General features: G+C 33.8%; 1 protein-coding gene across 2 annotated transcripts; it reads right to left on the reverse strand.

Moving 5' to 3' along the window:
• Positions 1 to 654: 654 nt before the first annotated feature.
• LOC110031889 lies at positions 655 to 4,731 on the reverse strand. Of its 2 annotated transcripts, none has more exons than XM_020735315.1 (2): positions 4,100 to 4,731; positions 655 to 783 (listed from the first exon to the last, which is right to left on the reverse strand). In XM_020735315.1, the coding sequence occupies exons 1-2, from the start codon at positions 4,710 to 4,712 to the stop codon at positions 758 to 760; spliced, it is 639 nt and encodes a 212-aa protein (XP_020590974.1). In that variant the 5' UTR covers positions 4,713 to 4,731; the 3' UTR covers positions 655 to 757. The 2 variants fall into 2 exon arrangements, with proteins under 2 accessions (XP_020590974.1, XP_020590979.1); XM_020735320.1 differs by lacking the exon at positions 655 to 783 and adding an exon at positions 784 to 821.
• Between the last annotated feature and the right edge of the window lie 9,057 nt (positions 4,732 to 13,788).

The raw sequence follows: 13,788 nt of genomic DNA on the forward strand, positions 1-13,788 counted from the left end.
TGAATTACATTCTCATTCATACAACCTCATGTGATTCTTTCCAATTGTTGACTAAGACAATACCAGCCCGGTTCTTACATTTTCTCACAACAAATTTTAACATCTGGATAGGTCAAATCAAGAAGTAAATGAAGTGCATGAATTTAAATCATCACAACTTCTTCCAATATTAAATATCAATACTCTCCACAACTTCCATCCAACACTTTTAATTACTTATCATTTTAAGGAGAAAGATAAATAAAACTACTCATAATCCATGGAGAAAACAAAATCACACTTTAATTTAAAAGTAGAAATCATTGTCAAACCAACAAGAAGACTCGATTAAAACCAAAAATAGTTTAAAAACAAAAGATAAAAACTTATCTCAAATCTTCCACCAAACTCTTAAAGTTCCGTTGAATTTCTTTTCTTTTACAACACTCTTGACTCTCAAAATAAAACTAAAAACAAAAAGAATAAAGTAAATTTGTGGTGTCTGAAAATCTTCTGAAAATCTCTCCATTGTGGTGTCTGAAAATCTCTCCAAAATTATCTCTCAAAACTCCCCCTTTCTAACACTTTTTAGAACTTTCAAGCAGACTTCAAAAAGTCTCAACTTCCTTCTTTTATAAATCTCCAAGAGGTGCCTGGATAACTCTTCATCTCGATAACTCCTCAAAATGCATCCCAATACGATGTATTCTCCAAAGGATGACTCCTTTCACAGACCTTCTAACCATATTTTCGTTTTTAGTGGTCATGACCACCCTCTTTAGCCAATAGGTGCTTCAAATGTCCCTTCAAAATTCGGTAAAATGAAGTAAACTGTCACATAACTGCCAGACATTTTAATAATGTGTTAGATGCAATAATATTATTAACAGGAGAGAGAGTTTATTAAGCCGCCACCCATCGATTGCAACTATACAAAATAACCCATAATTTTATCCATTCTTTAAAAAGGTCATAGATGCAAAAGATGATCCACATATTATGGTAGTTGCCAATAAAACTTTACAGAATAAGTACCTCTAAAGGAAGGGTTTCACTTCCTAGAATATGATGGCCACAATCTCATTTGACCGACAATTTCTCTATGAAGGTTCTAGTTTAGAGGGATTTGCAACAAATATAAGCGTATTGTGTTGGGCAGTTGAGGTTAGAGTACCGTAGAACAACTTTTACTTGCTAGATTGTGGATATGCAAATAAAGATAAAATTATAGCACTCTTTAGATGTTATCATTATCATTTGAATGAATATCGTGATGATCTCTACTCAATAGAACAGGAATTGTATAGTCATCGATATGCTCAATTATGAAATATTATTGAGAGGACTTTTCAGATTTGGAAAGAAAGTTTCATGTATTAACACATATGCATCAATTTCTAGTATCAAACCAGACAAATATTGTGATTGTTTGTGTATATTACACAATTTTACTTGTTGTCATTATGGACATGATTTGTACTTTAATATGTTACAAATTGAGATGAAATATGATAGTAAATACGATGAGGTGAAAATCAATGATAAAAGTCATTATTTTCATAGAACGGTTGGTGAAAGACTTCAAAGGGAAGTCACAAGACATACCATCACTAATAATATATGAGAAACACATATAAGAACTAACATTAAGAAAATTATATGCATTTGTCATAGGAAGTTAAAATATATAAATTTATAATATAGTTTTCACCGACAATGAGTCAAAGATGTTGATCCACTTCGTAAGGTTGATTGTTGCCATTGTTGTATGGAGCTATAGCGGTTTCTTATTTTGCTTCATCAAAGTTTTGCATCAAGATTCTCTTTATTTTTGCAAACTGAGTAGATTTTCTTGTTTAGTTCTGTACTGCACTTTTTTTAATCGAATTAAGAGTAGAATCTTACAGATTTGTAGCCTATATTTTTGCAGAAAAATCAATTCATATTTAATCTTATTTCTTCCACCATTTTATCCTTTTCCAGTGAAGAAAGCACACACATTTCCAGCTGTCAAACAGAAAAAATAAAAAAACAAAAAAATCTATTCCATAACATTCCTTACTTGACCAGCACATGTTTATGCATGTCATATTACTAAGTGGTTCTTTTGCTTTATATTCTGCAACTTATGGCAACTAAAGCTCACTATATTCTCTTGATTCTCACATGCAAGTTCAGTAAGTCGTTAAACATTTTTTTCTTAATTTTCTTTGTAAGAAAGATACTTAAGAGATTTGAGTTTATCTTTAGAGGACTGTCTTTTGCTTCTTTCTGTGAAAATTGACGACAAAGTGATGGTTTTGTACATAAGTTCTGCTATGGAAAGCTAAGAAAGGTTGTTTCGCAATATTTGAAACTCTGTACTCCAAATATTGCAAGTCTGGAGGGAGTGGGTTACAAGAGCCTTCACTTGGTTCCATTCTCCTAAGGGTGATGACAAGCGACCAGATGAAGTGGAAAGGTTAGCATGTCTTTCTTCTTCATCAGCTGCAATCTCAAATATTTCTCAGTATGCTTTTAGTTAGTTTATTTTGTTATGATTAGTTTATTTTGTATGAAGAATTCTTTTATGAGAAGCAACCAGTTGAGGTGGCAGCAAGCTTTTTGAGTTGGTGGGAAGAGATTGTGAGGAAGACTTCGTTATCATGGGAGGAAGGAATGAGTCCCCTAGACAGAAGAAGAACAGAAGTGCTGCCCATATAGTCTCTTTTAACTAAATTCTACTAAATCCTATTAAAGTTGCAAACAGTTTCTCAGGATATACCATTTTGGTATTAGTTTTTTACATTCTTGCAGCCCAAATCTTTTGTATCATATCAAAAATTCCACTTTCTTACCTTTTTAAAAAGGAAATGGACCTTCTTATGCATAGGAAAGGTGGTATAAATGTAAAAATTGAAGAATGTGTTAAATCTGTGATTACATAAGAATTGAGTGGAATGAATGTAAATCTTCCTTAAATAAGCAATAGGGAAGGGCTGATGAAATGCTTTGACGCTTTTGCTAACCATGCAAATACATTAATGTCCCTTTATGTAATCTACATATATTTGATTGTAATTAGATATGCACATCTGTGTAGAGCACATAAATATGCTTTCCTGTATGGTAATTAAATTCATATGCATATATGGTGTGTAGGTAGTATAGATACAATCATGCATCCATAATACATGCATGAATTTCCTTCAAGCGTGCAAGGCCTATCCTACAACTTGATCAATTTTTTCAAACCAAACTTAAACAGATCAAATCCCAGCCGAACACAGTTTTGTAACTTTTTTATTTGCTAACCGAGGTGTTCTACAAGATCTGCACACAAGTTTGATTTCCAAAAGTTTAACTTGATTTCCTGGAGGGAGTTGCGGATGGGTTTTAATAATTTCATGGTATTAAACAGTTTTTCTTATTATGTTGATTTTTTCTCTCGATATTTTTGGCATAATAAATCAGTTGTTTTGCTTCCACTAGAGTACTTTAATCTTAGAAATATGAGAATGAAGCATAAATCTGCCATCTAGCTTCAGAATATTATTTCATTGAGAATATGGCAGCAAAAAATTGGGCTGTAATGATTTATTTCAGAAAATAGGTCTTCATTTATAGTTCTCACTTCTCATTCTTTATGTTCTTAATTCCTCCACAGATCATTTCCAAGGTTACAAGGTTATTAATTTAGTTAAATCCTAGGTTTATTAGGCGAGTATCACTTGATTCATTTTAAAAAAATCAACAACAATGTATTTTAAAAGAAAATGATTAATTTCAATATAGAGCTAGTTTATTACAACGCGGATGGATATGGTGGACGTAACATGAATCCGCAGCAGATAAAGCCGGGAGGTTTGAATGACATATGGCTTACAAGGCTGCTGCCATTGAAGTATAGTATACATTTGAAGAACAAATAATAGCAAGTTAGCAGCATTAACTAAACCAACAATTCAAGAATTTTTTTCCTTTACAACTTATAGCACAGACCTTACTCAAGTCTAGGTTGCGTTGCAGACTACATGATCATAGACCTTCAGAGTGAAAAAGGCATACAGGCTGAAGAGAAAGCAGCATTTGAACAAACAATTGACGAACCTTCCATTGAAGGGAAATTTATCGGAATTACCGTGCTTCCCTTTACCCTTATCACTATTCTTCTTCTCCTCAACCTCTGCTTCCAACTCCTTAACATCGACGTCTTCATGATCACTCTCTTCGTCTAAATCATTGTCTTCATCGTTATTTACAGAAGGATCGAGCCTAGCGGCGTCCATTGCCCACATGATCACTTTATCCACCTCCTTCTTCGAAACCATATCTCCGTCTTCAAGATCCTCGCTTTGTTCATCATCGGTGATATCTTCACGATTCGAGATAGGATCCACCATCGGCTCTGGCTTGCTAGCGAGACTCTTGAGAGCTGCAAACCTGGCCATGAGATCATCATTCATGGGATCACCATAGATCTGATCTTTAGTTTCTAAGCTTTTGGATTGTGGTGCCGAGGGCTGAGGAGTTCGGATAGGCTGGATCGCCATCGGAGGACGAAGGCGAGGTGCTTTGAGGGCATCGAAGCGGCGAGCGAGATCGTGATCAAGAGAAGAGGAGGAGATGGTATGGGAGCCAACGCGGAGGCCCGTTAGGAGCTCGTCTTCGGCGGCGCGGAGCATCTCCTCCACTTCTGATGCCTCCGGCGGGAGACCACGGCTGCTCCCTACCCATTTCTCTGAGCCACTCATCCCAACTCTACTTTTTAGTGGATTTAATCTCTAGCTATAAAAATGGGAGCTTAATTTATCTCTCAAATTAGAGAAATAGCCTAATTACTTAATCACACAGGTGCAGTAGTTCGAAGATGCAATTATGAAAATGTTGAAGAAGAAATTATTGTTGGAAAACTTGTAGTGGCTATTACAATTAAAAAAAAAACAAATCAGACCTCAGTTTTCTAGTAGCAACCACAGATACACATGTCTGGTGGAAAATGTAGCTTGCAGGTACAACTTTTTGAAAATATCGGCAGAACACAATTTTGCTAAACAAACAAAAAAAGCAAATGCAAAAAACTTCAATCTTTAAACAACAAAATATTAATTGTTACAATAACATTTGAATCGAGTTTGAACCTTGCTCTAAATTTGTTCAAATCATGTTATTAAGGGTTTGTTTAAGGCAGTCGCAACATATTAAAAAGTTGATGTGCGACAGTTGTGACAGGAAGCAGTTGCGCAGAAGGTGTTACAGAGAAGCTAGGTGTCTGTTTGGTTTTTGCAGTTTTGCAGCAGTGATACTGCAGTTATTTTTGAACAAATGACATTTCTGTCCATTTAGTATATAGTTGTACAAAATCAATCTAGTATGCATATTTCATACTTGAAAATATAAATCCAGTTTGAATATTACAAAATCAAAACTAAAACCTCACTAAACTATGAGTAACATAAAAATAAAAAATATTAAAATAATAATTAATATTCTAATAATAAGGCTTTTAAAATATAACAAGTTAATGCCACGAGATAATCTCTCTTTCAACAAAACTCTCCAAACCTGATCACTATTGGCGGTGGAATCATTGAATTTATCTGCCTAATTAAAAAAGTCACAGTTCGTTGGTTTAATCTTTGGACACCTGTAAAATTATCTCTAATAACTATGTATATGTCGCGAAGTAAGCAAAGAAGGATGCATTTAGAGTAGCAGTATAATGTTTCAGAGGGTCCGGAAATTCTCGAGCTCATCTTTTTTGAAGGTATAAGGCCACAAAACTTAGACCGTTGAATGCAACATTAAGAATGAAGAATAATAGAAAAACATAATTACAATTCTATAAACTTATGAAGTCTTAGAGAACAAAGTATAAACCAACTAATAATGTGTCACTACAAGAAGGTAGTAGACCTTGAAGAAAAATAGGTTGTTTGTTGCTTATAAATTACATAATATCAGGCTCGTATGTGTCACATATGCATATCACCAAAAATGTCATTTGTCAGACCTCATAAGTCATACAACTTAAAAAGGAGAGGAACTTGGTTGCCTTCATTGAGATTTCATATGTATCAACATTCAATAGGAATATATAGGCCATCCAGAAGAACTTATAAGTTCAAATATCTCGTCATAGACCTCCAAAGAAAAAAAAAACATGCAATAAAAACTTACATTAAATATTATACCCATGGTTGCCTCATAGACCACCCATATGGGAAAAAATACATGCAAAAGAAATAGAAAGAAAATCCACACTGAGATTTAATGTAAATCATTGCATAAACCTTCAATAAAATAAACAATAAGCACTTCAGAAATTTGTGAATTTGTGTTAGAATTAGCGTCGGACTTATTTCTGACATAAAATTACCGACCGATTAGTGTCAGTTTAGTGTCGTTGCATGGTTCTGCTTCCAAAAAACAAACGTATAAAAATAGCATCGAGTGATAGACACATGACCAACATTATAGTGTTGAATTAGTGTTGGATGTGGTCGACACTACGACTGATACTAATGCCCTAAAATGGCTTTCCCACGTACTGTACTGTAGCTCCACTTTGCGCTCATTTCCTTCCTTCGGATTTCACTTATCGCCTTTGTCACCTCTGACCTTCTCCAACAATTTCGGGTCTAATTCATCGCTCCAATCTCGTGATACATCTTCCAAGTGCAAATACACTCTGTCGTTTCACACAAGTGCACGTGTTGTATCACTAATATCAATTTTTTTAGTCTGGAATGTCGATCCCACAGGGAACAAAGGAATTAGACTTTGGAAAAGTTCTAGTCCACTAGCTTCATTCCTATCCTGGAATTTATATTGGGTTAAAGTCCTACAAACTATTCCTATATTATTTAAGGCAAGTGTAAAGTATAAATCCTACAAAAATCCAACTTAGCTAAGTCTTGGATTGATGAATATGATGTTCTAAAGTTACCCTCCCTTGTAATGATTTAAGTGGAGTGCAGGAAATGTAAAGTGTTAATTGTAAATTTGTCTAGTGACATACATGAGCAACTTTCTTCTTTACCCTCTCTCGAGTACATAAAGAAGATTAGTTAAAATGACTTTAATTTCTTAAATCCCGTTTTGAACCCGTTAAAGAATATTTCTCTATCATTTGCATCTCTCTATGAACATGTGCACTCACACTTCGCAGTTCAATGTGACTAACCTAGTTGATTCTACCATAGCTCTCCCAAGTCATTATGGTTCACAACACATTTTAATATTTCACTTGGCTAGAATAAAAAGTAAACAAAGATCTGAAGGTTAATCATCACATTAAGTAATTAAATAAATACTTTTGAAAATATTTTCCACTCTTACACATCCTTCTCAATCAGCATAAGGTAAAATAAAGAGTACTACTCAGAAAGTATGTAAAACATAACACAAAATTTCATTTGAAACTAAGAGAATTCCAATAAATGGTGTGTTTAAAGAAATACAACAAATGAAGTGCACAATCATTTATCTTCCTATCCTAAAGATGCTCCACCAAATGTTTCCCTTGCTACTGCTTCTAAAGTCTTTCTATCCTCCATTGAAGAAGAAGAAGAAGAACGAACAAAACTCTATAGCATATACACAACCTTCTCCTTACTTTACCACTCAATTCTCCCAAAAATACTCACTCTAAACCTAATTTTTATCAATTAATCAATTATAACCATAAGTCCCTGATACATGTGCATTTATAAGCACTCTTCTCAGCATAAGTGGTCACTCCGCGACCTCTTAGAAACATTCTGACAGGTGGTCGAACTGCTCAAAACTCCCTCATACAGTTGCTAGCGCCTAGCGCCCAGGGGCTGATGCTTAGACATCAGTCTCTTGGTTTGTTGAAGAGTGCATGAGCACCTTGGCGCCCAAGGGAGCAGCGTCTAGGCTCCAATATCGCGGTGCCTTAGAGCCACGCGGGTGTCGCCTAAGTGTCATCCTCTCAGTTTCCAGAGTTGAGATTCGCGCCCATGGATCTAAATATACAATATTTCAATATGTTACACACGATCAATGCTATGTGCACTGGTGGAGTTTGATTTATGTACTCATTAGTGATGTCATCTATATCAGCCAATGACATTGTGAGTGGTGTAAATGTTCGATATCATGATTTAGAACAATCTCTCCCATTTTAGAAGGTCATAGGTAGACATGTTCTTTCTTGATTCGTTAGATGAATTTCTATCAGATGACTACATGATTGAGCTATCTGGCAAGACTTATTTTGATGATCTCAGGAGATAGTTTTTCTTGAGTAGCTCACAAGTCCAAAATGATATAGCTTGGAGGTCAAAGTTGGATTCACATAATTGTATTTCTCTACATTGATATAACAGTTGACTAATTTATACAGCTTTATCAAAATTTTCAACTATTGCAATCCAAGAGTTTGAGAAAAAGAAGCTTTATTAGGGCTCAAAGTGAGTGTTTTTTTCTGTCATTAAAGCATGTTTCGGCCTCCTACTCTATATGTGTTTGCTAATTCTTCAATTGCTTATGTGCATGAGTGGTTTATTTGATGAATCGATGACAGAACTATCGTAATAGCACCTCATTGAAAGTGAAGAGAAAGCAACACCTCATCTTATCATCAATATTAAGTAGAAAAATTATTGAATTAAAGATTTTAATATGATATAAGTTTGGTTTGACTTCCCCAATTGGAATTTAGCAATGAGCTGATGACATATTGATATTTGGTGGTTGAGCTTTTACAATTTGCTTGAGGAAAGTGTTTGAAGTCAAAGGCCTTTATGGTATATCCACTTAAATTTTAGGCTAATTTGCTTAAAATGTTGAAACAATAACTTTGAGATTCATGGGTCGTTGCTAAATACAAATGATTGCATAGTAGATAAGTCTGACTTCTATTTTGTTGCACAAACTCTTAGGGAAGTAGAGGTTGTAGGCTTATTATTTAGTCAAGTTCTTTTAGCAACTACTCATGAATGGTTGGGAGTACTTTGAGATGGTCTTTAAACAATAAAATGAACTTTAGATGTGTCTTGTGTCAAAATTATCATCATGTAATGGTGAGCTCTCTTGGGTAAAGCTGAATCAATACCAACCCTAGTTTCATATTCAAAACACACACTAGGTGGTCTTAATTGATGTCTTGGACTACAAGAAACCGTTTGAGAGAGAAAAATTGTTCCATAGAATTCATGTGGACATCCCATACATGTGACATCAAACTTTGATGCCTACATTCACAAAAGAAAAGATACATTGCCTTTAGAAAGATGCGAGACTCCAAGCTTCCTTACAGCTAGAATCTAGATCTAGGCTTATAAAGCATAGACCCACTCATCATTTAAGGATAAGATTCATGGAATTGTTTCAACTATTATTCTTTATTAATATGTATATAGATGTTTGTTGTTTGTTATTTATTGAAGTCAATCATGTATATTCAGTTAATCATGGATTCTTTTCCATTTTGAAAATATTTTGAAATCTATGTTCTTTATTTAAGGAACAAAATTTTTAGTAAATGAATGTAAGGATTCTATATGAATCTTATTTTGATCGTTAAAGGACTTGATAAATGATGGGTTCTTCAAATTTTAAATTGTGAAACACTTAGAATTGACTTAGTTTGAAACTTTAAATAAACCAAAATTAAAACTCATTGAACAAAAGATAGTAAAATTTTTCACACAAAACGTAAAATTAAAGTTAAAACTTTTTTTTGGGTCTTTTGGAAATTATGCTTCCCTATATTGCCCTTGAACTGTTATGGTTATTATTTCGTAAGGTATAATACCCCCTACGATTTCTTCTACATATTACAACTAAATACTCATCAATCGCCCCAAAAGTGGGAAAACTCATCAACTGCCCTAAGTGTAGAAAAGCTTATTAATACGCCTAAAATATATAGTATTTTTGTACACATTATTATACCTATTTTTGAGATATTACGCTTTAATGAAATGTATTTGTATGTTTTTTCTTGTAGGTACAATCAATGGGATGGAAAATGCTAAAAGGAGTGAAAAATGGTCAATTTGGAGCAAAAATGAAGAAAGGTACAAAAATGAACTAGGGTGCCTGAGAGCCCAGGATTGACGCCTAAGTGCCACGTACTTCGTGCTTAAGCGCCAAAGTTAGTTACTTGAAGAAATATTAATTGGAGCAAAATTTTGAAGAGGTTTTTGAAGCAACCCTTGATAAAACGTGGGAAATAGCCCATAGGCATGAAAATTCATTCAATTGGCTTTTGAGAAGACAACTTCTAAAAGATTCATTGAATGAAAAAATTCTTTTAAAGAGACACCAAGGCACTCCTTGGATTTTTATAAGAAAAGACTTAGGTTTTCCAAGAGAAGGGGCCAGCAACCAACCACCAAAATTTACAACCGCTATCACCGCCGCCTGTATCACCGCCGCCTGCCACCTTTATTTTATTTTATTTTATTTTGAGTGTTAGTTTGTATTGTGAGAGAAGGAAGAGAATTCAAAGGAACTTCAAGATATTTGGGGGAGAGAATTTGAGATAAGTGTTTATCTTTGTGACTACACTTGGTTTTTAATTTTGATTACTTGTTTGTGTGTATGATTTCTACATTTAAACTCGTGTGTGGTTGTGTTTTCTCCATGGATTCTGATTAATTTTCTTTATATTTTTTTTCTTAAAATGATAAGTGATTAAATGTTTAAAGGAATTTGTGTGAAATATTAGACTTCAATATTTGAAGAAGTTGTGATGATTCAAGACCATGCACTTCATTTACTTCTTGATTTGACCAATTAAGATGTTAAAACCTGTTGTGAGAACATGTAAGATCTGGGATGGTATTATCTCGATCAACAAATGGTTAGAATCACATATTGATTTCATGAATGAGATTGTAGGTCATGAGGTTGAGTGCAAATAAATTGGGAAATATATTTTCAAGGGTGTAGACTTAAAGGACTTTAGAGTGACAGGCTAAAACCCCCAATTTGATTTATAGTTTTAGGTTTTGATACGAGATGTTAGTCCCCAAGTGGAGGTAGAAGAGGGAACTCTAGAGTGAGATCTAGTATCTTCCTTGCCTAGCCAATCTTCAAGACAATTCAAACTATATATTAACTAATGTTCTTTATAGTATCTCTAGTAAGGGTAAAGAATATTATTGTTTCTATTTGGCACAACACATTTAGCATACTTCCACAACTGAATTTTTATGTTTATCATTGATTCATGATAAGAAAAAAGATATTTTACTTATTTTGCCTTCATCTTGCAAGTATTTTAGTTAAGTTAATCAGTTTCTTAGTTTATTTTCAATTATCAAAAATTATAAAAAGAATCAAACTTTTATTCCTCTTATAGCATCTTAAGTTTGAGTAAGAATATATATTGCTAAGTATTTTGTTATCTAAAATTAATCCTTCTTGTGGGTTCAATATTTGGGACTTAATCAGAAAGTTTTATATTACTTGATAATGATATATATACTTGCGTAGTATCCCATATTGAAATATTATAAATATAATCACATACATCGCATTTTACATCTCTATATATAGAAAGTCAAAATCACTTATCAACTGCCCCAAGAGTGAAATAAACTTAATAATTTCTCTAGGATTAAGAAAACACATTAATACCTATAAGAGATAAACAGCCCTTAGAGTGGAAAAATTGAACCATCATATTATTTAGGAATATGATGTGTTTAGGGTTCATTGGTTTTACTATTCTAAAATTTTCTTAATAGGCTAGTGCTTGCCTAGCAAATCTAAGATGGGTCTAAGTCCTCATACTTTCTATCTTATGGTAGATATTGAATATTCTAAATTTGAATACAAATTCAAACTTTCAACTCTATAGAACACTAAGTTGAACTACGCCATCATTAGAATTTTTGCCTTAAAATCTTGAAGCATAACTACACTATATTTAGGTTTTCCAAATCTTTTTCAATTTATAGTACATGAAGCTTAATTGCATTGTACTCTTTATCATAAAGACACAAAAGTGTAACAACACCATCTTCACACTATTCGAGATCATCAGTATTTGGGATCCTATGTTTCATAACACCATCATTTGATTGCTCCAACTATTTTTCTAGAATAGATGTAAGTTCCCTAGGGACTTGATTTCATAAAATCATAAATTGAACTCTTTTCTGCAACATTTTCCTATATCCCAATCATGAGTGTTTAGTGAATCATATCAATAGAAAAATCTATTGCTCATAAATCTTGGACTTCAATCCTTAATCACTTAAATGAAAATTGTAATCCTCACTGCTAATATATAAAACTCAAAACTCAAATGAGTAGTGATACACACATTCATGGACTTAGTCAATTGCACTCGGCAACACCAATATTTCAGTCATACTTAAACAGGCTGCCACATATATTATGATTTCTTTTGCTTACCTCACTTTTGGTCAAATCTTTCTGGTCAAAACTTTCATCCATCTTTACTTGGGTGGATGTTCAATGCAAAGCATGTTTTAGGCCTTAAAAGGAGCTCACTAACAACTAAAACCAAAAATGGGAAAAAAGTTCTTTTTGTTAGCATAGCTACACCATATTCTAGCAAAGTTATGTCATCGCTGGCATAACTACGATAGTAGCAACATTAGTATGTCGCATCAATCTTTTCCCCATGCCAATTGAGCAATCAAAACCTTAGCCTTACCCAACCCATGCCTATGTGCCATCCTTAGTGTAATTGTGCTAAGTGGGCAATATAATTATGTCTTGCCACCTAGGTGGGCAACATAATTATGCCAGTGAGTGGCATACATATGCCCTTGTCGCTCCTCATCGAACCCTTTTTTATGCTACAATTTACCCTTTAAATGAACGTCCCCCCCCCCTTCTAATCTCCACATAGAAAGAAGTCATCCACTTCTCCTCTCCTCTCCATTGTATGGTCTCCCAATCTGGCATTTTAAATCTCATCAGATCTTCTTCTTTGGTGTTCTTTAGCTTCTTCATTGAATGTACTCTCTTCTTCTTCTTTTCTTTTAACCACTACACTCTTTTTCTTTTCTTTTTCTTCTTCTTCTTCTCAGCACCACACTCTTCTTCATCTCTCAACTACAATCTTCTTCTTCTTCTTCTCTTCTCATCACAACATTCTTCTTCTTCTCTTCATCTCACCACCACTACCTTCTTCCTCTTCTTCTCTTAGCCAAAAAATCCACTCGTCTCCTTCCTCTCACCATAACAATCTCTTCCTCTTTCTTTTCTCACCACCACCCTCTCTTCCTTTTATTCTTCTCACCACTATTCTCCTCCTTATCTTAGCTAAGCAAACCACTACCCTTCTTATCTTATTCCCTACCTCACTTCTTCTTCTTCTTCTTTTCATTTTCATGGCCAAAGGCTATCACAACTACATATGCTTCTTCAAGCATTTATTTTTGTGGATTTCTTGTGTGAAGTTTATATCATAATAATTTTGTTTATATGATGTTCATTCTTAAATAATTCCCTTATGTGATGTTAGTTTGCACATGTAGATTATTAAGTAAATTTATTTCTTATGTGTAGTTTGTATGAAGTGAAGTAATTTCTAATGTGTAGTTTTTTTCCCTAAGTTCTTTCATGTATAAGAACTTGGTACCATGTGTAGTTTGAATGTTGTTTGCTTCATATAAATTATTATCCATGTGTATTTTACTCAACGTATATAATTTTCTAAGTATAATATGAATCATGGTATAATTACTCTATGTGTACACTTCTCCACATATAATATGCTTCATGTATAGTTTACTCCATGTATACACTTATATATATATAATATGCTTCCTGCGTGGTCTCCATATGTTGACATCTTCATGTTTACTTTTGCCT

This window comes from Phalaenopsis equestris, unplaced genomic scaffold, assembly GCF_001263595.1.
Source record: "Phalaenopsis equestris unplaced genomic scaffold, ASM126359v1 Scaffold000002, whole genome shotgun sequence".
Lineage (NCBI taxonomy): Eukaryota > Viridiplantae > Streptophyta > Magnoliopsida > Asparagales > Orchidaceae > Phalaenopsis > Phalaenopsis equestris.

Coding starts and splice junctions, on each gene's coding strand:
- LOC110031889 (XM_020735315.1), bottom strand. CDS start 4,712: ATGAGTGGCTCAGAGAAATGGGTAGGGAGCAGCCGTGGTCTCCCGCCG. Junction 784..4,099: donor TAAGGGTAAAGGGAAGCACG/GTAATTCCGATA, acceptor CGAATTTTGAAG/GGACATTTGAAGCACCTATT.